General features: G+C 37.3%; 2 protein-coding genes across 5 annotated transcripts in view; both read left to right on the forward strand.

Annotated features, from left to right (window-relative positions):
• The window catches only part of CDC14A (cell division cycle 14A), a 63,575-nt gene extending 44,977 nt beyond the window's left edge, over positions 1–18,598 (forward strand). For all 4 annotated transcript variants that reach the window (XM_054210602.1, XM_054210599.1, XM_054210600.1 and 1 more), the window contains 7 exons: positions 704–842; positions 3,585–3,741; positions 6,370–6,485; positions 7,059–7,106; positions 8,797–8,925; positions 9,887–10,209; positions 17,326–18,598. In XM_054210602.1, coding sequence (XP_054066577.1) covers positions 704–842; positions 3,585–3,741; positions 6,370–6,485; positions 7,059–7,106; positions 8,797–8,925; positions 9,887–10,209; positions 17,326–17,339 — 926 coding nt within the window. In that variant the 3' untranslated portion in view covers positions 17,340–18,598. The remainder of the gene's footprint in view (positions 1–703; positions 843–3,584; positions 3,742–6,369; positions 6,486–7,058; positions 7,107–8,796; positions 8,926–9,886; positions 10,210–17,325) is intronic.
• A 3,543-nt stretch (positions 18,599–22,141) lies between these two features.
• Positions 22,142–23,230, forward strand: GPR88 (G protein-coupled receptor 88). Its single transcript, XM_054212883.1, has one exon. It carries the CDS (start codon positions 22,142–22,144, stop codon positions 23,228–23,230), a length of 1,089 nt encoding a protein of 362 aa, XP_054068858.1.
• The last annotated feature ends 3,544 nt before the right edge of the window (positions 23,231–26,774 follow it).

A 26,774-nucleotide genomic window follows, 5' to 3' on the forward strand; every position in this document is an offset into this window, starting at 1 on the left:
AGACACTTTACTAGTAGATGAGACACAGGGCTAGAAAGAGATTAATTCTTACTGTATAGTTAGAGATTTGTCTCACAATAAAAGCTAATTTTTCTGTCTCTCTATTCTCCCCTTAAAACCAGGATTAGTTTGTGATTTGGGGGCAAAGTGTTAAATTATTTTAAACTATTTATATATAAAATTATATGCTGGTCAACATTCATTGCTGTTTTATAGGTTGGTTTCACAACAAAACTGGTTTAAAAAGAAAAAGCCACTGGCTGATAAGACACATGCTGTTATCTGCTGTGATGTGCACATGTATTTGCATGTATTTGAATCTTGATTTGTAAAGTATCTGTGTTGGCCTCTCAAAGGTACTTTGATTTTGTTTTTTTACTGGTTTCATAAATGTGAAATTTCTATCCAGTTTGGTCATGGTTCTTTTTTAAAATATCAGCTTTTTTTTTTTAAGTTTGAAGTATCTGTGTTGGCCTCTCAAAGATACTTTGATTTTTTTATAAGTATAATATATTTGTTATATATACTGCTTATATCTACAGCATTTAAGTACAATTATATGATAAACAGGATACTGAATCAAAAATTCTTTCTTCAAAAGGTGGTGAATAACATTGCAAAGAAGTCTTCTCATATCCCATACTTTGATAATTATCAAATGCCCATGACTTCCTATGTGAACGTGGTATTTTTGTTTCTGTAGCCGGCCTGGGGAGAACAGGAACGCTAATTGCCTGTTACATAATGAAACACTACAAGTTCACACATGCTGAAGCCATTGCTTGGATAAGAATATGTCGACCAGGCTCTATTATAGGACCCCAGCAACACTTCTTGGAAGAGTATGTATACTTTCTTTGCTGCTAAGAATCAGCTGCTTCTCCTTATCCATCTTGCAGTATTTATAGGATCTACTTTCTGTCTACTGACGTCGTATATTGCTGCCTGTTGCAATATATTTAAGGTTAGTTAATTTGAGATTGAAATCAAACTTACTCAGGAGCAATCGTCATCCCTGGAGTGCTATGTGTTTTGTCACCTTAAGAGGCAGACGGTCTCAAGACTCTGCACATTTGTGTTCTGGGGGATTTAGGGGTTAGATCAATTTGTTGGAAGTGTAAAGTCCAGATGTGGACAAAAGATAAAATCAACAATAAAGATTTATTAAAATATTAACACAGAAAGGATAGATGTTTATACACTTTACATATAGTCTATGATGACACTTAAAATGAATCTTACAATAGTATAATTGATGTGGTTTTTATCTTTTTTGTAACTAAGCATTAAATAAAGTGTGTGGTGGACAGCTTATGATCTCTGTCAGATTCCTAGCATAATGTATGAAGCGTTTCTGATTTGGAGCTAATAGTCACTGGCAAAACAAATGTATGGTTTTAATACAGCTCTTTCTTAAAATTGACTGTATAGTTTGGGTTGAGAACATTTCATGTACAGATAATTTGAATGGGTGATTCAAAGTTTGATCCTGACTGGAAATGAATGACAAAGTTGCACTAGTTTCAGTGATGTACACATTAAGTTTAATTTCGTACTGGTATCTACATTGTGCATTTACTATTATAGTGGTTATGCTGATATTTTTGAGTTGATACCATGATGGTATTTAGTTGGAGGCATTCTCACTGTTATGAGAAGAAACATTTTGAGAAAATCCACCACAAATTTGTCTCTCTTTGGAAAAAAAGAGAATGCAACAGCTCTGCTGGGTACTGTGTAAATACAGTAAAACATGGACTGACCTTGCATCTTAAAATCCATATGATATCAGAGGGAAAGAAGGAGTATTACTGTAATTCATAAGAGAAAGTGAGCATGATTGAGAATTTCTATTTATTTTCCAGTGCAACTGAATGGACACTCCTTTATTTGAGGTGCCCACCGTTATTCAAAATACCGTGAATCACAAACTTTCACAAACCACAAGTGCTTACTAAAGGCAGATTAAACTTCCCCACACCATGCTGATGCTTGGATGATGCACTCTTAGAAATAACTTCCACAAAAGTGCAAAATTAAGAGAGAAATGTAGTAGGTAGTGTGATTTGTAAGTGCTGTTTACTTAAAAGATGGGAAAAACAGGGCCTGTGTCTTTTCTGCAGTGGCGTAAATACTTGGTTTGATTTTATAGATACGTAAAGATCCTTCAGATTTTTTTCATTTATACCTACATTGTTCATAGCTAAGTGCTGTAGTATTGTTTTGGCAATCAGATAAAATTCAAGCAATGTCACCAGTAGTGTCAAAATGGGATTGAGAAAGAAATAGCTAACAGCAGTTGCATCGTTCTAATATAAAATATCTCGCCCTCAGGGCTGCAAAGTTGCATCTGACAAAAAGGTAAAATCTTGCAGCTTTGATCTCCCTACCTTCATAGATGTCAAAGCTTCATCTCTCAGGTTCTTTGAGTTTAATAAGGGACGTTTGAATACTTTTGGGTTGCTTTTTTAGAGACCCTCCCACCCAAGTACGTACCAAATCAGTTTGTTGCTGTGAATGCAATTAATCTCGAAAGATTTCAAGGCAATTTAAATTCAAGATGTTTTCTGGGCTACTTCTGTTAGGTGGAATAAGTGGTGCTCCCCCTCCCCCAGCTTCCTTCTCCTCTTGATGTTTTCTTGGGACATAGTGAAGTTTCTGGAAGTGCTTAGCTTTCCCATTTAGCATGGAGAAGTTTAGGCAGTTGGCGCAGACTACTTGGCTCTTAGGCTTTACCATAATATTTTGCTTTCAAACACAGAAAAGTTTCCAGTGAAAGTATATTCTGATTTAATTCCTCATTCTTTTTTTCTCTGTTCAGTGTAGGAATTTATTTTGTTACAGTAATATGCAATAGGATCTCAGTTCTTGGATGGAAGTAGCGTGACAGGTACCTACCCATCAAACTTCCTTATTGAGGAATAATGCAGTCTCAACAAAAAAAGCCTGCTTAGCCCATGTGTGTTGTAGCAATTAAATTATTTTTTTTTTTACCACCTGTCTGAAAGATATAATCTTTCATTTTCTGAAAATTGAATCTAGAGTCCTGTTCAACTTTACATAACCACTAGTGGTTACTATAACCACTTCCAATGTGCAGGTCAGCTGTATTTTTAGCGCACAATACCTGTATAGACAAAACTCAGGCTAATAAGAAGTTGGAAAGTGCTGTATCATCATTTATTCTACACATTACATATATAAAAGCATTATTTTATATAAATTTTTAAGTTGTGTTTTAAAAGCCATTAAAATACCATTGCCAAGTTCTGTTTAGTTAATCTCTTTTTCCCAGTAGGATTTTGTAAAATGAAGTTTTAGTACCCGTAATATTTCTGTGATGGCTGCAGACCTGTTTTGTGATTCTGGGTGGGTTTTTTGTGGTTGTTTTTAGCCATTGAAACTGATGGGGTTTTTTGGTTGGTTTTTTTTTTTTGTGATAGACATTCAAATTTTTTTTTGCCAGATGAAGATGTGCAAAAGATTCAAATGTTGGTAATCTGTAAGAGTAGCATGTTTTCATATTGTTTTTTATGTGTATGTAAATTTGTTGATATGAACTGATTTGGTTTTGTATCCTAAAGGAAGCAAGCAATGTTATGGCTGGAGGGAGATCTCATCCGATCAAAGCAGAAACGACGAGTAGTTGATGGAAACATTAACAGGGTTCTTTGTGGCTTGAGTGACATTTCAATCAGTGACAGCTTGAATAAAGTACAAGACTTGGATCAATACAGGGAGGTAAGAGTTCATAGGAAATTTTTCAAACAAGCAGACAAGAAGCTGACCTTTTAATAACTAGCTATAGATAATTTTTAGATTTTTTTTTAGTCTTGTATTGGTACTAGATTGCTTTTTCACAGCTAAACTTTTTTTATAGGTCATAGAACAAATCTCCACTTTTTCAAAAAAAGAAAAGCTTAGGTTATGTTTAAAACTGTTATAGGTCATTTTGCAAACTTCAAAATGTTTGCATTATTTGAAGTCATTCTTTCAGAGTTTTCAGTTGTTTATTAATGAATGGAATATATTTAATCCTGGAAATATATTTAATCCAAGTTTCTGACTAATAATCACTAATAATCATGAGTGTGTAGGTGTCCATCCCTTATCCCAGTGTTACAGATTACTGATGTGACATGTACATTTATGGTAAGGACCTTACAATTGTTTATTGGAAGTATAGGCATGAAGTGTGAACTAAAGTGAACATACTTCTGCTTCGGGGCTACTAAAAATCTTAAACTGTAGTTTCCTACAGTATCTGTGAGAAACAGTTTAGAGGAACTATGCATTTGATTAGTCCTGTCTTAGCTCTGTAATAACTAAAGAGCTTTTATGTTGCTGATGGAATCTTTTGCTTGGTGTAAAAGACCAAGGATGTAGTGGTCACCTTCTTCAGATGGTTATTAGCATAAAATAATCAGCTATCATGTGATCTATCATAATCTGGAAGAGCACCTTGAATGCATTTCTGTAAAGGTACTATTTCCCTTTTTGAAGTTCAATTTGTGGCTTGGAATATGTGAAGTTAAATATCTAGATTGCTAACTGGAGAAATGTAACGCTGTGTAGAGATGATCTTGTATGCTAAATAAAGACTGCTGGCACGTAGCCGTATGGGGAAAAGTAATGGGTTTTGAATATGAGCTACTACACCAACTTTACTGCTTTCAGTATTCAAGGCAACTAACTTGCAGGTAACTCAACTACCTGTATGCTGTGTAGCAGCTTATGTACAGATTCACAATATAAATTCACTGTAACCCTAACTCAGCTACCTGTACGCTGTGTAGCAGCTTATGTACAGATTCACAATATAAATTCACTGTAACCCTAACTCAACTACCTGTATGCTGTGTAGCAGCTTATGTACAGATTCACAATATAAATTCACTGTAACCCTAACTCAACTACCTGTATGCTGTGTAGCAGCTTATGTACAGATTCACAATATAAATTCACTGTAACCCTAACTCAACTACCTGTATGCTGTGTAGCAGCTTATGTACAGATTCACAATATGAATTCACTGTAACCCTCTCTGTAATATGTATATTTCAGTTTTTTACAGACATTGTACTAAAGCTGTTTAAGGTTCAGTTTTCAAAATATTTAACTTATCTCTTTATCTCTTTGGATATTTGGTTATATTTCAAGACCTTATTATACTACGTTCTCTAGAAGCTCTAAATGAAGTAATGTTCCCAGTCCCAAAAATGCATAAGGTCTAAGATCAGAGGACAGAACAGCTACATGCATGAACTGTTGGGCAGGTAAAGACAGTGCAACAAAATTTATCAGCATTGAGGCTGAATGATAGGTAACAATGGCCTAGCATATAATCTTCAATTAAATCCAGCTAAAATATTTATATTTTCCTATAATTAATGCAACATTTGGACCATCACATCATTTGATTAACTTCTGTTGTATTACTACTTCTGTCAATCTTTCATGTTGGTTAATGGCAGAAACTATTACTCTGTTTTATGCAGAGTCGTGAGATCACTTAGCCACAGTAGGAGCTGCAGTAGTACAAACAAATACTTGATCTGAGGTCAAATGAAGCATAATTGGTATAAGTTTTTTCATTTGGCAATTTAAAAAGCAGTCACAGTTCTGTTACTGCTTTGTGTCACGTCATGTATCTCTGCTACTTAAGATACTGTTTCTACTTCATATTTGGGTTTTAGAAAAGTCTATTTTGAGATCAGTAGGAAATTATAAGTAGGCATTTAAACAGTGTTGGCACACACTTTTAGTATTTCTTAGAGTTCATAATGTTTTCTAAAGCTAGAAGAGAAGGATAAAGCTCTGAAATCTGTTCATCCTTGTTAAGTTCTCGTAGGAAATTTTTTTTCAAACTATTTTTCTAGAGGTCATGAGAACTTTTTATTTAAAAAAAAAAAATTAGCGATTTAGGAAAGCTGATTTTTAGCTCCTCTTGCAGGACACACAACTGTATCTAAATTTCTTCTTCATCTCGTGCATATCACAAAATTGTGTGTTACTGCTTCCCTTCTACATTGATGATAACTCTAAAAATAGTTATGGAGGAAGGAGTTGGAGTTTAAGTTCTATAAAACCAGACAGCTTTGAAGTAAATAAATACTGGTGTTAGACTCAAGCATCTTGAACTGACTCTGAGATCAGATTCTGCAAAAGGCCTCTGTGAATGTGTGTTATACAGTAACACATTTAATTCGCTGGAACCGTGCAAAGACAAGACTAGTGCCCCATGTATGCAGAAGACTCTAGATTAGCCTTTTAATTATAATCCTTGTGAATTAGATGTTCAAACTTTGAAACTACACTACTCCTAAGGATTTGATATAGTTCCTTGCTTGCATACTTTGTGTTTCCCAGAACGATTTGGAAGACAAAGCAGGTGTGGAAACTCAGAATGGCATGACGCAGGGAGATAAGCTTAATGCCTTAAAAAGTCGGAGACGGCTATGTTCTGCTACAACTGGAGCTCTGAGGTAATTAATTCTGATGTAATTTGCAATTAGAAATTCAGTCTGTGGTATCAGATCTTTATGGCAAGTAAATGACCTTGTTTAAGCCAGTGGAACTAGTTGTACCACCTTCTGTGCTGGAAATTTCTGTAAGTATATATCTATCAGTTGCAGATTTGGTTTATTAATTTCTTCTTTTTTTTTTCCTCTGTCTCCCTGTTCAGGATGCCTACTGATTATGTAGCAGTAAAAGACAAAGTAAAAAAATATTTCAAAACCTTCGAATTTATATCTAACTAGCACTTTAAAACTTATGTCTCAAAAAATAGTATTCAATTAACTTAGTTATCTTTCTATAATTACTCTTCTGCACTCCTTATATAAATTTTGAATTTTTCAGAACCAGTAAAAATGTAAAGTTTGAAAATAAACCTGAAGTAGTCCTCTGTTAACTGTTAATTAAAATAATGATTGTCAATAACTCTTAACTCTTGTTAGTCTTGTGCTTTAAAGCCTGTGTGAGACACGCAAGTATGCTTTGGGGGAGGGGAAAGGCTTTTAATCCTTTGATAAAGATTACTGCTTTGGTTTCTTTAGGCTGCAAGACACGAAACTGCACACCAGGTCAATATCACAGCCTTTCAGGTATTAACTTTAAAATTATAGTTCTAAATGTATAACACTTGGGTCTTAAATTTTCAGTGTTTTGAATTATACTTATCACATCAATTGATTAGCAATTTCAGACTTCTGAAAAACATTTCTAAACACCTTCAAACAGGGGGAAAAAATAAATCTAAGGGACAGAGGGTTACAGCTCTACTTCAGGGATACCTTGAATTCTTCTTAATAAATAATTAGCACATACAAGTCACTTCCTCAGTGACATTTTCTAATATCTGTGCTATTATGCAATGAAGGATGACTAGTTAACTCTTATGCAATGAAGGATGACTAGTTAAGGCATAACCACTTTATCTCTGTAAAATTAAATACTTGTCTCAAAAGTCTAAATTGGCCACATATTGCCTGCGTATCACAATTTTTGTCCTGTGTGTTTTAGCAGATGAACTAGAGGTATTGCTTAGTGGATACAATCAGTGCTCTTTTTTTTTTTTTTTTTTTTTTTTTTTGGAAGAGGTACCAGATAAATACAGAGTTTTAGTACCTTTCATATTTTAATACTGGGTCCTCACTGTACACTTTACTACATGCTTTATTCAGAACTTTCTGTGGAGCCAACAAAGCCAGTCGTTTCTTCTCATTTTCTAAATGTTTATTCCATTTCTGATCTGTATTAATCTCACATCAGTACTGACAGTACCCCCTCAAAAGAAAATAAAAACACAGCATCAAAATTGACTTAATTTTAAGAGTTATAGGAACGGCAGAATTGAGTCTTTTGGTTTTGTAACCATTGCATCCTTTACCCCATTGCATCTAAAATACAACATGAAAGATAAAATATCTGTCATTATAAAGTATTAATATTGCAAAGAACACATTATCTTCAGTTTTGTGACAACCTGGGTGTTTGAGATGGATTACTCCAGGTGGCTAACCTTGGGCATGTCTGTTTACCCTTTCTTGGTGTGGAATATTTCTGCTTAATGTCATTCCTTCTGTGCCTGTAGCTTGTACTCAAGGTCTTTCATCCTTTAAGAGCTGATCATGATTATGTCCTCTGGTCTAAGGATGGAGAGAATTTCATACTACTGTGAGGCCATTCATTTATTCATTTTTAATAAATTAATATGAACAGCTATAATGCTAACATTTTTGAGTAGTCCAGTGTACCATACTTACAGCTCACTACCAAAATATGAAGAACTTGGTCATTAAGATTCCCACCCTAGAAAGAACTGTATGTTTTGTGCAACTTGGTAAAAATGTTCTTGCTGTCATTTGGAAACTATGATGATGTTCTCATGAAAGCTACAGTGTTGGTTTTTCCTACTCATACTTGCTTTATAAGTGCAAAAAGTATTCTTTGTCAAACTTACAAAATTTAAAATTTATAATCAAATTTACAATAAATTTGATACAAAATGGACACTTAGTCTTCACAAATTATCAAGGAAAAAAGTAGCCTGTAACTTGCTAATATGGTACAGCAGGGGAAAAACTTGGGAGCGGGATATTTGAAAAGATTTTTGAACAGATATTTGAAAACAGGCAAACTATTGAGTTTTTCCCGTTGAGTTCTCAGTACTCAGACTTGAGAATTCCCACTTTTTAAAATACGTGTATGTATTGAAAGACTGTATGTGTTTCTGAGATGTATATTTCAATTATAAAAGTCTTGCTTCTCACTAAAACTCTGCACTCCTTTTAGACTGAATACTTCAGGCAGCACAGAAGGATCCATGTCTCCTCTGAAGGCCTCCAAAGTGATGGCAGTTAACTCACCATCTGCAGAAAGAATAAGCAGAATTGCCACATCCTCAGGCTCTTATCTTAAAAGGTTGGGTTTTTTTTTCTTCTCATTTTGGTACAAATACTTACTATGTACTACAGTGGTTTTCAACACATACACAGTCTATGAAGTGCTTGCTGTTCTTGGATGTAAGGCTTAAATTTACTTACAAAGTGATTTGCTGTTCCACTAGCCAAACTGTAGTTGCTGGCAGATTCAAAAAACAAACAAAACCCCAAACCCATACTAGTGGTATGAGAGTTTTGGTGGAATTGTATCAAGTCAGAAACAGTACTACAGTGCTCAGGTTGGTTTGGGTTTTTTTTAAACTCATCTGAGTTTATAGAAGTTTTGCAAGTATTCCCACAAGTCTATATACGATTAATCTCAGAAGAATACCAAGTGCTAATGAATATGATTTTTATGAACTCTTGATTTATTGCAATTCAATTCCATTATTACTACTGTACTAAGTAATTATGGATGTTAAATGAAACTTAGACTGATTGATGCATTTTTAATAACTTCTGGGCATAAATATTTACTTGAAGAAAATAACTAATTTAAAGAGATATTTCAGGACACCCTATTTTTATTCTCAAATTTTATCATATTACTTCTTGATTACTTGAAGACTTCTGTATCATGTTACTGATTTCAAGAAACAGAAGAGGAGTTCTTAAACTGCTACATGTACACAAAGTACTTCAATGTATATCAGCCACTGCCTAAAGCTTTTAACACAATCTCCTACACGTGCATATGGTTTGACAGAGGTGAAAGCTGGCCATGGTAATGCTTTGAATAAACCAAGTTTGTGAACTCCTGACAAAGAATTCTGGTTTTCATTATTTGAGAGCTAGAATATGAACCTGTGTGCAAACACAAATTATTTCACAATGGTCTACATTATTCACCTAATGTCTTCTGAATTGTCTGTTATTTTTTGTATATATCTGTACATACCTTGTGTGTATTTTTTTTTTCCCCGCATGTGTTTTCTATTCAGCGTTTCCATAAACTCCAGACTAGCCAGTTCTCTAGGGAACCTGTATGCTGCTTCAGATGATGATGAGAGCAAAATGACATCATTGTCCTCTAGGACAGGTTTTTCTGTAAGCCAAATCTCCAGCCACTTGAATGGCAGCTTGCAGCTGCCTCACAGAAATAACCATGAACTGAACAACAACTTATACAACAGAAACAGCAGTAGTGGCAACAACCTGAGCAGCCAAACCAGTTTTCACAGCGCCGTGACAGATGAGTACGCATCAAACTTCCTTTATGGGCCTTACAACTCCTCCAGCATGATACCAGAATCAGTCAATTCCTGTAAGTTCATAGTCACAACAGCACTTTCAGGCATCTGACCAATGCTTATCTTCCTTGCTTCTGCAAGCAAAGCTGTTGCAAAAAAAATCTTAACCCAGCATGATTCTCTGACTTCCTTTAATGTTTCTGAACAGCACCTTTGTCTCTTACCTTTTTAAGTAATTCTCATCTCAGCTGCTTTTTTTTTTTCCTTTCAAGCATCTAGATCATGGAGGGTTCATGAAAATAAATTACTCCTGAACTTGAATTAACACCTTTTCTGATACCTTTTTTTATGGACCACCTTACCCTTTAGGTTTTTTTTATTTCAAATTATCCATAACATAGTTTATAAGTTTATTATGCATCTTAATGTTCATGCACTAACAGAATTAATGAAGCCTTTGTGTGTATCATAGCAAATGGAAGGTACAATAGTCTTAAAAATAGGTCTCATTTGAAAGATGAGTCCATTTGACTTGAAACCTAGTCCTTTTCTAACACCAGATGTGAAAAGTATTTTAGAGCAAGATATTTCCGATGGTCTCAACATTTTAGTTGTTATTCCTCAGCAACTTTGCTGCCTTGGGCTTATTTTGTGCCCTTTTTCTGTATGAAAGAGTCTGTATAAAGAGGATGCACAGATAAATTAATTTAACTTGAAAGTGATTCTATATGCAGAGAAGAGAGACTAGAGAAACTGCAGTTATGAAATCAGAAATAACTTCAGCTATTTTAGGGAAAAAAACCAACTATATATACTACTACTATAAAAACAAGATTTGCTATCCTACTAATTATAAAAATTAGCGCAGTGTTCTTAATAGAATATATTGCCTACAATTAATTGAACTTGTAAGCCTCTGTTTAGTAGTACTCACACTTCAGATATTTATTTTTATAGTTGCTAGAAATAAAATTAGCTTTGTATAAAATAAACTGCAGAACATGACACCTTTCTTTTCTGTTGCCTTCCACTGGTAAATTGTTTCAGCATAAAGAAAGTTTTAGTGCTATAAGTGCTACTGTCTCTTTGAGTGTGGCGAGTCCCCTGTCTGAAAACAGCTAGTACCCACATTGCATGTAACGAGGATGTCAGCCAGAAGATGATTCATGCATTGTGTTCTCTGTTTCCTCAAGAAGTGGGGCATCTAGCCTCTCCTTAACAGCTAGTATGTCATAGAATTGTCAGGGTTGGAAGGGACCTTAAAGATCATCTAGTTCCAACCCCCCTGCCATAGGCAGGGACACCTCCCACTAGACCAGGTTGTACCACATACAGTTCAAAAGCCACACGTTTATAGCTTGGGAGTATGAACTGCACTTTCTTGAGGACAGATGACAGTAGGAAATAAATTCTCATTGTTCCATTGTGGAATTAAATTGTATATGTGACTGAAACCTAACTAGCATACAAAGTACATTGAAAATTGAGTTAGTTGAAGGAATTTGATTCTGTATTCTCATAAATTCAATGGATGCTTCAACTGGAAAAGGAGTAGAGTAACTGTGCTGGGATGTGCTTGACCTAAAGCAGCTCTTCAAAAAATACTTGATGCTTTCTGACTGTTTGAAAGTACATTTAGCTTCTTACCCACTACAACTTACCTGGAAATAAATGTTAATATTCCATGATCGTTGAGTGTTCTCCATTGAGTTTAAATTTGAGTTTAAACTATACTTTAAACATCAGCAGTAACTTATTTGCAAGAGGCTTCTTGAATATTGCCACATCCTTTCAGTTTTTTGAAGTTTTACCTCTTTAATTTGGCTGTGTGTTTACCTGCTACATGGGATTGAGGTAAACTATATATAATTGAGATTTTTCTCAAGTGGGATATAGAAACCATCCCAGTTTTCTTATGATGAAACCAGTTCTAGAACAAGAGAACTGGCTTAGTTTAAGTAACTAATTTGGTTTAATTCCTCCAGGTGTAGAGATGAGCTGTATAGCAAGCTGAGGATGTTTGATTTGAGGCACATCTACGAGACTTTCATTTTTTCATGAATTCTGATGGTTCTGGAAAGTCAGCCTTTTTACGTGTTCCCAGTCTTTTATCCAACATGCTCACAGAAGTTCAGTCCTCAGCAGGACTGACAGGGGCTCCAGTTGAGTATACTGGAACCAAAGTTAATACACCAACAATGGTAGAGAGGAATCACTCATCTGAATAACTAAGTGGTAAAGTGTCTGATTTTTTTTTTTCATTTCTTACCTTCAATATTGTCTCATATTTAATGTATTTGAACAATAATTCTTTAGGTCAATCCATTCCCGTTCTTTTCGATTGTACCCTCTGTAAAGGATATGCTGCCAGCAGCAATTCTTAGGTTTTTTCCATATTCTAGTTACAGCTGCATATTGTGCATAAATATGTAAACCTACATGCAGAGCCCTAAGGGGAGAAATGCCTTTATAACTGTAATGTGACTCAGTCATGAAAATAAGGTGACATTGTTCACAATAGGCCAAAAGTTACAAGAGTACCAAATGATAATACAAACCATTACAGAAACAATCAGCACATTTCCTCAAACAACTTAAAAGGTTGAATGAAAATATAACATGTTAAAAACTAAGGACCATGTTCTTAGAAGCCAGTTAACCAATGACTTTTTATCTTACCACTTCAACCACTAACGTCCAGCTGGTTTGCTTTTGGTGATATTCATCAGTGGTCTTAAGCTGATGAGCAAAATATGGAGTAGCATCAAGCTACTTCACTGCTTTAGATACTGAAATTACTTACAAGTCTTGTCAGACCAATCTTAGTCTTGTTGCAATTAGTGTTTATATTACATTGTGCTTTTTTCTAATTGGAGCACATCAGATAGTGACAGAAGTCTATTACATATACTGGTCTTTACATTTATTCATTTAACTTATAAGAACTCAAATGATAGGAATTACGTTCCTCCTCTTTTTGTTAGCAGAATCTCACTTAACCCGAGTTAGGTACCAAGCTAACCATCTGTAATCGCATAGGTACTCTATTTTAGAAAATCACCGTATCACTCTTATTTCACTTTCTACGTTTGTTAACTATCAACATGAGTGGTGCAGGAGCATTTTAACATGGTTAGGACAGAAAATTTTCAGTTCTAATTAATGTTCTTTTATCTCACTAGTGAGGAGATTGGGAACTTCATTTTTATGCAATGCAAGTACATCTTTTTTTTTTTTTTTTTGCCCGGTATGGAAGAGAGTTATTCAATACTCTTTTTTTTTTTTTTCTGTTTTGTAATGAAACATCTAAAAAATCATTTATTTATACTATTGTCCCACATTCAATTCAAAACAAACCCAAAATAACCATGACTGTGACTTCCTGTTGTTATCAGCCCGTATATTTTTCCCTGTTTTTTGTCCTTCATCAATGTAAGCTTATCATCCACTTCCTTTTTATCATGTTCATGCTGATGAACTAGAAGAAAAGCTTGATTTTCATGGAATAGACAACTTGCCATTCTAGCCAAATAGAATAAATATTTTATTTGCAAATTTTACACATTTGATGTTTTGATTAAACAGAATCTTTTGCAATTATAATTTTCAGAAATATTCTTATCGAGTATAATCACATTGAAGGTATCACAATAAGATTTTTACTTTGTTCTTACAGTAGTTATAAATCCAAATATCACTCTTTAAAATGTATTTTTATTGAAGAATATGTAACTGGGTAGTCTTAAGATGAGTCACCTTTTGCTTCTATAGCTGTCATGGAAACTGGCAAGATGGAAAAATTTCAAAAAATTGAGAAGTGTAGCAGTATTTTAAAATTCATATACATGATCTTTATGCTTGTAGAATAGTTCTTCTTAATAAGAACTTACCATTAATGAATATAGGACAGCCTTTGCAAAAGAGAGACAAACACTAGTGCATCTTACTGATCTGTAAATTTAGTGGACTCAAAGGATCTCTTCAAGTGCGTATGCATTTTCTATATGCTGATTTATTTTAGTGGATCTTGTGTATTCACAGTAATTCTTGCCTGCTGCAATCCTCCTCTTACAACAACGTTTTGGGAGAGCTGATGCACAATTCAAAAAACTTAAATTACTTTTTTCAGTTATCTGGAAAAAGCACATGTTCAAGTCCTAAGAAATATCCCTAAATGCTATAGGGTTGTTCCCTCTTAAAAGTTAACTCACAGCTGACTTGGTCCTGAAGTTGAATGCACGTCAATGGGGTTCTAGTGCCTCGATGGATCTGTGCCTTATTTTCTTTTCCAGGAGGCTTTATACAAGTCCTATTGAAGAAGAAAGATGATAGTGATCTAAGCAGTTGCTTCAGCATGAACTTCACTAGATGTTATTAACAGTAGCGAAGCTATCTTAGTTCTTTGTTTAAATGTCTGATACCTGGGTATAAAATGCCATGCTTGACACTGCATGGGACCACTGTAGGAGTACACATTGAGAATTCTACTCAATTAACTGATTTCATGCTCACATCATTGCAATTCAGCAGTCAGTTTTCTTTGGGTTTTTTCCTTCTATTTTTACCTCTATTTTAAATAAGATTTTGTTAAATACCAGCATATAACTTGTAAAGGTGGATTGGGGCTTTTTGTTTTTAATAAAGCTTTCAGAATCATAGGCCATACTTTGAGTCACTACAAATGGGAGGTAGGAATGTAAATTTTAAAATAGAAAACTCTTCAAAAGATTAAAAAAAAAAACCACCACAGTAAATCACAATTACAGGCTTTGAAATATTACAGTCAATCACTTTGGACAATGTGAAGAGATTTTAGGGCACAAATAACTGCAAAAGCAAAAAAAAAAAAAAAAAAACCAAAAAAACCCACACCAAACCTCAACCCTCCCCAGCTAAAATTTAATTTTTCAAACTCAAAAATTAGTCTGTAAACTTTACAACAGTTCAGTTGTTATGGCTATTACCATGTTTTTAGTAATAGGAACTTTATGGGAAGTCACAGCAATTAATCTTAATCTGGAAAAATTGCTGCTTAGATTTAATTGTTCCCTGTATTCAGAAAAGGCTTTGAAATGTTAGGAAGAAATCATTGCTATGTGAAGCAGAGCTATGGTGAGGGTGGGAACATACTGGAAAAACATATTTCTTAATTTGAAAATAAAGAAAATAAACCCTGCTGACCCATCTGTAATGAAAATTAGCAAAACATGTTATCGTGTTTCCAAGCAATCTGTGCAGCATGGATGTTTGTTCTTTTGTATATGTTGCCATTAATTTTTTTTCCTGTATTTTTGTAACTTGGATTCCTAACAATTTTAACTTCAGAATCTCTAATTTACGGTTTGCTTGTTTATTTATTTTAATTATGATGTACAATTCCTGGTTACTACTGTCTGCTAAGTAAAGGGCTGCTGTTTGTAGTTCTTTGTCAACTAATGCTGTTCCCAAGATCAACAAAAGCGTTTGGTGCTTTCTGGTCATCTTTCATCTGTCCAAGCTTAAAGTAATCTATTATACTTACCACATATGAGAGTATATAATTAAATTTCATGCACTTTTTTTATGTTTGATAATCAACTTTACTTGGAATTCAGTTTTGAAGAAGCCATTTCAAATTCTGCTCTAGTTAAGTGTAACCATCTTTCTAATTGTTAAAATACACTTCTGAAAAAGACAAAGCTTTGAGATTCATTAAGAGAGCAGAAGTTTCAAGTGCTCGTTAATGAAGGACTATCCTTCTGCCTCACTCTTACACATGTAATAAATAGCTTGACAAATGCTCTCACCAAAGCTAATAATCCAGAATGATTATTAGAGAATGGAGTGAGGAAAAATAAGCTTCTCTGATTGTTTATTCCATGGTGATTCTGAGCCCATAATGAAAAAATACTTGTTACATCTGTTTAGTTTTACAGTATATTCTATTAAATGATACCTTTTATGTTGAATCTGTTCACTACTAAAACCAGACTGTTTTTAGTCAGTGGCATTCAAATCTTTATACGCTGACAGCACTTCTTTTTTAACCTTGGCAAGAGTATCCAGATGGTCTCAGATCTTCAGGATGCGAAAATGCATTTAAAAGACAACTTTGGAAATACACACTGAGACTTAAGACGTAGACAAAAAGTGGGTTTGTGATATTAGTTACAGCTCTAAAGATTTATAGATCTTTTATGCACTTCTACTAATAGGTTTCACTGTGGATGCCAAAGAGCATTTCTATAGTGAGTAGTTAGGAATAGTGGGAAAATGGAAGAGAAGATTCCAAGGTTCTGAGCTTTCTTGGGATCCACGTTGTTCTCCGGTAGTTCTCTCTAATTGTGATGAATTCATGCAGTTTTAAAATATGGTTTGGCTTTTTTATTTGCTATTTGTTTATAACCATACTAGTACAGCGAAGAGCGCTCTCAGTTAAGACTTTTTATTCATCAGGATGACTTCCTGTACATTACATCTGTATAGGAGGTAAAAAAATGTTTGGATGCTGTCTAAATGGATTAATTACTTCATAATAAACCCGTAGACTTCCATAGAACCAGAAATGTAAATAAATAGACTAGACCAGGTTCTGCTTTCCTCTTAATTATACTGACTGCTTGCTAATCCAGATGAACTATTTGCAGTGCTTCATTTTCATCTGGTTTTAGTAATCATACATAAACTTATTCATGTGCATAATTGTATTGCTGTAGCTTTTTTCTTAGTAATTAGCTACACCATATATGTTTCCTGTGTCATTACCTGAATCAACGTCTAAAGTATGCTGTATTTTTTACAGTAGCACTTTGATTCTCATTCAGGATAAATGGAAACAATTCAATTATAGTAACTGCAATTGTATGTTTTTCCAACACATTTTTAAGGTATTGTTTTAAGGTGGTGTTTGTAACTCAGAACATTTTCTTGTTACCAAAAAAACCCCAAACCGAACACGCTCTCTTCACTAATCTCTAGAATTTGGTTTGGAAAAGTAAGTGTTGATACAGGAAAGTTGATGGACTTTACTGTATCCAGTTTTTTTAATTTCTTCTATTTTATTCGATTTTACCTATGTAGAGATTCAGATCCAACTCTCTATTTATTTTTCTTCTTCCTGTCCTTCCTCTAACTTATCTTTAAGTGCAAAATGCATATTATATACAAGTATAACCTCCCCAGGGATTAATCAGTTTTTCTTCTCTGCACAGTCCCTTCAATCTGAGCATGTTCAGTACTAAAGCCTTGCTGCTTTGGTGAAACCTGTTCAGATCTTAAAATTGAAGTCCTTCATGAAGGAGGAGAACTTAAGGAAGGAAGCTGCTCACTCAGAGGAGGAATCTTCAATACAAGACATATGAAAACCTTAACATCAAGAGGAGACTTCTTAACAGGCAGAAATCTCTTGTTAATGACTACTGCAGATGCACTGATGTTGAATTATGGAAATTATTTTGCCCCATGTTATATACAGATTTAAATTTTTAATGCTGAGACAGCTTGAGTATATTTCTAATGAGTTTCATTAAGACATTTATTAACTTGTGTACAGTGTTAAAAGATGTATTAAGAGAATATTTTGGTAAGCAATATATATAAAAATTATGTAAAGATTAGAGTATATTTTAATTTAGTACTGTTCACTTTGCTACAAAAATGTGTATTTTAAAGAATTTTTACGTGTTTATTAAAGATGAAAATTTTTTTATGAACAAGATGTTTTTCTTGTTTTATGGGTCCATCATTATTGCTAAAAGCCTAATGTAATTACTTTTTCACTAATTGGTCTTCTGGTAACTTAATGGAAGTCTAACTAGTGAGAGATTAGTTACCACACTATCAACTGAAATCTCTTGATGCATAGTCTGCTTTCCACTTTTAGCTGCTAATGTTTCATACGGAAACGCTATGAAAATAAAAAAAAAGGAAAATATTTGTTGAGATGTATGTAACTTACATCTTCCATTGCAAAGATAAAGTAATTTATCCGATAATTCAGTTGTACAATTAAGGCTTTCTTTCAACTTGTCTTAAAGGAATGTTTTAACTTTTTTCAATGTAGAATGTTAAATTTTGCTATGCAATATATACTGCAAAAATGAAGGCAGATCGTTTAAGAATGTGTATGTACAATGAATTTGGCAGTGCTGCATACTTATATGTTTTTAACCTATATTTGGCAGCATGTGTACAGTTTCATTAGCAAAACATACTAAAGTAAATGTTGGAAATATATTAAAATTTTACTTACCAATTGAATGCTTCATAAACTTTTTAATTTGAAAACTATTGTTAAGCATACAGCTAAGGTAACCTCCTGTATCACAGAATGTTTTTGTCAGTAGTAAGGATGCTCTTTAATGTATAGTTTAATCAGGTGTGGTTAGGAATGAGACTTGGAGTGAAGTGGTATTACAGTGAAGTACTAGAGATCACGTGTAAAATTTCCAGAACTCCGCAAAAAATGTAAGCAGCTGTGAGGACTTAATTTGACGCTAATTTAGAAGACAAAAACAAAACAGATTTGTTACCTATGAGTTTTTCCGATATCTACGGAAACTTGAAAATAAAATTTGGTTGAATTGTCAGTCTTTGTTCCTGAAGACCTGTGAATGCCCTGTATTTGCTTTACAATTTAAGATAAAGTGCCACACTATTTTTTTAGAAGATTGGATCACAAATTGCTACGGAAAGTTGTACTGAAAGTGTTAATAAGCAATACTGAGAGCAGCTATATAAATCACTGAATAAAATTTACATGCAATACTGTACTTTTTTCATAACTGTGTATATGTAACATATACACACATGAAGTAGCATATGTGTGTGCATATATATACAATATACTGTATATGAATTATAGATTAATGGTAAGGTAATTCTACCTCTTATAAAGAATTTTGTCATGTACTTTGTTATAAATAGCTTTCCTTAATAAAATATTCTGTAATTTTGAAATGTAGATATATATACATATACGCATATACATACAGCTAATTGATAATAAAACACTTGTATCAACCAGCTTCCTTGTTCTTGGCTTTTCTTTCTTGGATCTTTTGATGTAAACTAATATGATTAGATCTCCAACTGAAGAATAGCTCTTCACTTCTAAAGCACGTAATGTATTTATAAATAAGATGACGTTGCAAAAAGACATTAGTATGACAGGTACCTTTTATAACTGATCTTCCTAGCTAACCTCCTTGTACTTTTTTGCATGTGCAACAGGTTTCTTAATCTCATTAACAGCAGGGTCTTTGTGCATAAGAACCTAAAAGATCATGCTTTCATTTAGCTTTTTAGCCTTCCTTCAATTAAAAACTAGTCACAAATGGTTCTAACATTGTCTAACTCGGCTGCTGATTTTCAGCAAATTTGTTCTGTTGCATGATTTTTTATCCACGGTGCTTGATATTCCTGTCAGATTAGTCTGTACTGCAATAGACAATGTGAGGACAGTATGTAACCGTTACACAGCCACTGTAAAGGAATGGCAAAGCCAGGAGTAGAGTGGATGCTTTAGAAGTTTCCCAAATTCTAGTGCCAGTCTAATCTAGAAACACAATAAAAGCCTTCTGCCACTAGATTCAGAAAATTAAGGGATGTTGATTTGGATGTGTGGAGTAAATATAAAGGAAGAACAGCTAATCAAAAAGTTTCTAGTACGGGAGGCATCAGCCTCTCCCTTAGCCTTTTTCTAGACTTAATTTTGATTTATTATATGAAATACAGTAAATGCCAGCTAATGTACAACTTATTGTTCTTAAAAATGAATGATAAATGTAGCCAGTATTCAGTAACAGTTTCTTAACAACAACAAATCTGGGGACAGTGAAAAGACCAGGGAGGTCTTTAGAATCTTGTAGTTTTTAAGAAATACTCTGAAACTTGTTTTATATTCTCTGTTCATTTATCCTTGAACTTCACCATTTCTGTTGCTTCATATAGAAATATATATCCTTGTTTTGGAAGAACAAGCTGTAGCACATGAGATCTTTAAAAAGCGGTTTGATAAACATGTAAGGATGGATTAAATAGATCTAGAGGTCTCTACTGGGCCTGTGATTCTGGGGCTAATGCCTTATGAAACTGTTAATCATCTCTTTAAAGTATTCTTTATGAAGTTTTTTGGTGAGGGAGATATTTCTTGTAACAGATTTAGAGAATATTTTTCAATTACAGTACTGCAGAAAGAGGAGGATTTTAGTTTCTATAATAACTGTTCTCTACTGACAGCTAAACAATGAAAGGCCTCAAAAGGTTTGACACTTGATTAGATCTACACTGTAAAGTGCAGCAGGCAAAAAATATGGTAATTAAGGGCCTGATCAAGTAAATCACTCAGGTATGCCTTTAACCTTAAGTACATGAGCAATCTAATTAATTAAAAAAGAACACAGATAATCATATTTGTAACAAATCCACATTTGGATCAATAGTCCTGTCATTTGCAAACATCATCCCTTCTGTCAAATAAAAGATGTGCTATGTTGCAACAAAATAATCCATTGAGCCACACAAATTAACTTAATTATCTTAAACAATTTATATTGTAACTGTAATTACATCCTAATATATTGTTTTGGTATTGTCATTTGTTAGCATCGCGAGTTTAACAGTATCTAAGAACACTGTATAAAGGTGTCTGATCAATATACAAGCCATACCTTACAAGCTGAGATTGCTTACTTCTATAGCCCACATATAACCAACCTTTAAAAGCAGTTTTTCTCCTAAAGTCACCACAAAATTAATCAGCATTCCTTTTCTGGAAAGCTTTTGAGAGGAAATATAAGTTCTTTTTCTCAGTTCCTTATTAAATCTTTTCCAGGTAAGGAGAGTTAACATTTTGTCCCTGATTGAGTAAAGCACTGTAGAGTTCCTGGGAGAATCCCACTAACTCTTCTCCATTTGGGAAGGGAGTGTTAAGTCTTAATCTTCAACCAGCTTTTAGTCTGCCTAAGAACCTGTCATTCACCTCTGCGGAAACTCTGAATTAATTTTGGTGCGAGACCATTTCAAACACTATGCTGATTCTGTTTTATCTGTGTACTTACTGACACCAATATTCACCTCCAGCAGGTTGGTGATGCAGGATTTCCTGCAGGCTGAAACAGGCTGACTTTTATGAAGAAACATAGAATATGTAGATTGAAGACCAGCTTCCTCAAATATGAAGTACTGTCTTACCAGGGATCTGTGTATCTATCATGTTTGAAAAATTTAATTTGGAAAGTATATTGTTATTATAGACCAGTTCTAAAATTAACTTCAAGATTGCAGAAGCATAGCACGCTTTCTCTTAACAAAAATAAGATCAGAAAAAAAAATCAGTTTGAGTACCTAGCAGAGGAGTTTCTACAGTAAATGGATTGTATTTCAGACAGAAGTGACTGATACTGGTTTGAAAGCTTGCTGCAAATGAAAGTTGTGTAAATGAGTGAGAAGCAGGAACCTGGTAAGGCAAAGAGAAGAGAGTCAGACTGTAGTTGCAGTATTCCTGGAGCACGATAGGGTTTGGGTTTTTTTTTTTTTCTTCTTCTGGATTTAACAAGTTGAAAATCTGCTGAATAATTCATGAAGAGTGGAAGGGCTGAATCTTCCTGGAATGATATACAGTGTACGTACTGTGGCACAGGAGAAACTGCAAAGCTTTGTATCAGTTGCTGCCGTTTCTGCTGCTGATTGCAAGGTGCTGCTGCTTTTGGCATTTTCACAGCTACAGAATCCTCAGTTGCGCTCTGGTCTGCCAACAGCTATCTGCTCCCTATGGACCCACCTTCGCTAGCTACAGTCTGTGGGATCTCTTGCCACCTACCTGCCTTGGACATTGCCATTCTCTGCATTGTTACTGACAACTGCGTTTCCTGGACCTTGCAGCTTGTATGACTGAAACCTGCCTTAGAGTCTCTCAGCTGCACGTCCTCCCTTGTGCTTGGTGGGAGACTCCTACAGCAGGATCTTCTGACCCGGACAAGGATGGGATTTACAGGGAGAAGTCAAAACTGAGCTGCATTCAGCGAGATGCCCAACGCCTCTTCCTGGAGTGCTAGCTCGCCTCTGCTGCTGCTCTGGGAGGACTCCTCCGGGACCCGCATCTTCCTGTCGCTGCTCTACGCGGTCTTAGCTATCTCAGGGACTTTATCCAATGTGATGGTCATCTACTTAGTCTTCTCCTTCAAGAAGCTGCAGACAACCAGCAATGCCTTCATTGTGAACGGCTGTGCGGCGGACCTCAGCGTGTGCGCCCTGTGGATGCCCCAGGAGGCTGTGCTGGGGCTGCTGCCTCCCAACTCCTCCTCCCTGCGCTCGGCGGAGTACCGGCTGCTCCGAGGGGGGCTGCTCGGCCTCGGCCTCACCGTCTCCCTGGCCTCTCACCTGCTGGTGGCCTTCAACAGGTACGTGCTCATCACCAAGCTGCCCAGCGTGTACCAGGCCCTCTACCAGCGGAGGCACACGGGCTGCATGATCGGTCTCTCCTGGGCCCTCGCCCTGCTCCTGGTCCCGCTGCTGCCCGGGCTCTGGACGCCGGGCTCTGCCCAGCAGTCGCCCCCGCGGCAGACGGACGGCGGCTCTCGCTACACCGCCCTGCTCCTGGCCCTGGCCGTGCTGGGCCAGACCGCGCTGCTGCTCCACTGCTACCTCGGCATCGTGCGGCGGGTGCGGGGCAGCGCCAAGCGGGTCAGCGTCCTCAACTTCCACCTCCTCCACCAGCTGCCCTTCCCCGCCGCCCCGCCGCCGCCGCGCCGGGCCCAGCGCCGCCTCAGCAGCGTCTCCGTCCTCCTGCTCTGCTGCGTCTTCCTCCTGGGCACCCAGCCCCTGGTGTGGGTCAGCCTTCTGGGCTTCTTCCTGCGCCCGGCGCCGCCGGCGCTGCAGGCCGCCAGCTGGCTGCTGCTCTGCTCCCTCTCGGCCCTCAACCCCTTGCTCTACACATGGCGCAGCGAGGAGTTCCGTCGGGCGGCACGCTCCGTCCTGCCCCGCGGCGAGGGCCCCGCCGCCGCCCCGCGCCCGGCCACCGCCGCCGGCCCCGCCGCTGCCGCCCCGCCCTGCCCGCAGCTGCCGCGGCGCCGGGGGACGGTGGGCAGCGCCAGCGCTGCCGCCGTGCCGCGCTGAGGGGCCGCGGCCGGGCGAGGGCCCCCGCGCAGCCCGCGGCCATCCGCCCCGCCGCTTGGGGGCGCCCGCGGGCCCGTCCCGCGGCAGGCGGGCGGGAAGACCCGCGTCCCCTCAGGCCACCTCACGTCGGGGAGGTGAGCCGAGCCGCCCGCCGCGCCCCTTCGCAAGGCCCGGTCCCCCCTTTATACATTCTCCTGTTGCCCCTTACTGACCCCGCGCAGCTCTTTGCCTCTCTCAGCGCACCGACAGGCAGCCCCGGCGGCTTCCCCGGGGCGGCGGGACGGGCGCTGGGGTGGGGAGTCTCCTGCTCATCCGCAGCGCGGCCCCCCCCGACCCCCTCAGCCCCGCTCCCCCTCACGGCAGCTGCCTGCCTCCGGCTGCCGGCCAGGACTCCAGCCAAATCCAGAAATCTGGGATAACTGGTAAATATGGCAACGTACGTAACTGTTGTTGTGCTTTAAAGATTTCAATATGAGTCAGGCACCTAGACAGCTCTTTTCGAGACTTACTGCAAGTTCGTTTGTATAAAATCTTTGTAATTCTTTCAGCATTTGAAGTAATTCTTTGAAGTAAGCTCTCTGAACACAAGGTTTGCTCGTGAAGAACTGACAAGTGTCTCATTACACACGCGCACGCACACACACACATCCACCAGGAACGGCTTCCTTTCCCGCAGGTTACCTAATCTCTGTGCTCCATACAAGACCCTCCTTCAGCTCTGCCCTGGCAAACTTCTGGATGATGCTGTCTGAGGAAACTGTTAAAAACGCATACAGCTTTGTGGAGATCTGGTTCAGATATTTTGTTTTGAAAGCTCTTTATATAAGGCCTGTTTAGACAAAGGCCTCTGCCTGTGGTAATGCACTTGATACAATACAATGCAATATGGAGACCAGTGTTGTCCATCTAACCTGTCACCTGTTCAGTTACCAGTTTATTGTGTTTCTATTAAATACGTTATTGCTGAAGTGCGATTTCACAGCCTCTGCTAAATATAAAATGACAGATTCTGTGTGGCATTTGGGAAGGCGACAGCTCCTCGCACGGAGGGTGGCGAGGGAAACAAACTGTGGTGGTGGGTGCTACAGCCTCATTCCTCCCAGAAATGGACCTAAAATCTCTGTGTTTCCCTCTCTGTTACTTGACCACCTCCTGCCTTGTTTCCAATGCAGTTGCTGTTGTTCTTGTGGTGACGATACTTAGGGCTCTGTTTGCCTTTTGGCAGAAAAGACTGGAAGAAGGTAGTTGTTTTCTGAATCCGTGGGCATCCACTAGCAGTACCACCTAAAATATGCTATCTTGAGAAGAAGAATGGACACATGAGAACATAGGAAAGATCTTCACAAGAATAGTTTGTTGCATTGGGTGACAGGTAATTAATACGAGCTTGGAAGCTCTTATGAGGATATTTGAACGATGGGACAGTAACAAGGAAGAGACAAGCACGATGCGTATAACATAAAAAGCCCTATGGCCACATTTTGTAATGCTCCACACTTTTCTTGCCTTATTTGATGGGGTTTGAGTTTCAACAGAAATTGCTTTAAGAGGAAGGGCAGAATTTCATTTTTGCCCAAGTCTAAGAGCTGTTAGGCATCTGTGGTACAATGATGTATCTAAAATCCCCATACCAATATTTTATTTTTCTAAATAAAAAAATTCACCATCATTACTGAAAAGATTTTTCTTGAGGTCAGGATTTGGCAAAGACAAGGAACGAAGACCTCAAAAGGAAAAAAAATAATACCTTGACATTCTGAAAATGTATCAACATTTTGAAAACAACTTTAGCCACTTACAAGGACCTGTGGAAAAGTAAGAGAAGTTTCCTAGAGTCTGAGGCTTACAGAGAGCTTCTTCCTCCATCTTGGAGGCAGTGTGAGAGACAGTGTGCCACTGTGAGACAGCATCAGAAGGATGGGGAGGGCTGTCAAGGAAACATGAAGATACAAGATATGCAAGATTTATTTTATCAACACTGTGCACGTATCTTGGAGAGTGGAGAAGCCGCTATATCCTTGTTGTAATCTCTCATCCTAATCACAGCAACTGTGCTTTTGCTAGCTTTGTGCAGCAAATGGAGAAGGAAAACTGTTCCAACCACACCTGTACCAATTCTGGAAAATATTCTGGATCACTGCCAAAATAAAGCTAAACCAAGGGCCACCCAGGGGTAAGACCCTGTTCTGCTATAAAGTCATCCTTAGGCTGGAACCCACAAAAGGATGCACATCGCCACTTCCCATCATGGCTAAAGGAACTGAAGGCAGTTGGTAAAGCTCAGTACTGGGGCCATAAGCAAAAGAACAAACTTTAAAATAAAAAATTAGACTACATCCGACCCTCGTTTTGGCTATGGAACTTATTAGTCTGGAATTAAAGCAATAACCTGTTTCAGAATTCAGTGTCCAAACACCAGATAACTGGAACTTCTGGGCTTCTTCCCTTGTAAAATAGCATGCAAGTTAAATCTGAAATGCCTGTATTTTATATGGACTATGTTTTAAAAGCAAACATGTATAAAAAATGCTATCATGTACAAAACTCCAGTCAGCTATCCTTATGCTATGCATTAATTCCAGAGAACAGCTGGAAATCCCTTGGAATCCCTTGATGTAATTACATCTGACTGTAAATCTTTGACTGTTTTAATATACTCAGGTGACCTAAATAGCATTACGCAGAAAATAATTTTAATTTAAAGTAATTAAGAAAGAGTAATTGTCTCAATTTAAGATTAGTTTCTCTGAGAAATTACTGCTCAGAAAAGTCCTTTATGCCTTGTTCTACAGCCATATTCTTTGTATTTCCACATTGTAAATACTTCTTGGTAAGTTGCGATGAAAGCTCAGCTTAGCTCAACTTCTGTGGTACTGCTTCTTGGTTAAGAAAACTGATCTGACTCTGAGTTTTTTGGCATCTGTGCTTTACTTTTAGAGCTGATTCAAATGTGTCCACTGCTAGTTTAATGGTGACTTTTCTTCATGATGAATTTCTGTCACGCTCAACTAATTTACAGATGCAAGGGATGTGTTGCCAATTGTCCTTTAAAACGTCTCAACCAAACCATCTTTCAGGAGGTGTAAATGAAGATGGTGGGAAATCCTGTCAGCAATTCAGGCGAGGTTCTCTGTTGCTCTGGTGTTGTGCCAAGCAAGTTGTCTGAGCACGGCCTAAAGCTGCCCTTCCTGGAATGGCTGGTCAGCTGGCTTCCATCTATTAGATGAGGGTCTGATCTCATTAAAACGTTGGATTTATTATACAGTAGTGCAGATCAGCCATGCTGTTCATGTGCAATAGGTTCCTTTGCTATTTTCTCAGGGCTTCTGGAAGCAAGAGCAGCTAGGAGTTAGTAATAGGCTGGATGAATTGTGGCCAGTTATACTGGTGGTGAAAACAGACGTTTGGTTTATTATGGCCTAACTAAATCTGCCACTCAGTTTGTGGTTTGCCCATGCTGAAACACGTGTGGGACCTGCCTTTTGAAGGTAAAATCGTGATGCCTCCAAATAACGCCCTAAGGCAAAAATATGGTTATTTGTGA

Source organism: Rissa tridactyla, chromosome 8, assembly GCF_028500815.1.
Source record: "Rissa tridactyla isolate bRisTri1 chromosome 8, bRisTri1.patW.cur.20221130, whole genome shotgun sequence".
NCBI lineage: Eukaryota > Metazoa > Chordata > Aves > Charadriiformes > Laridae > Rissa > Rissa tridactyla.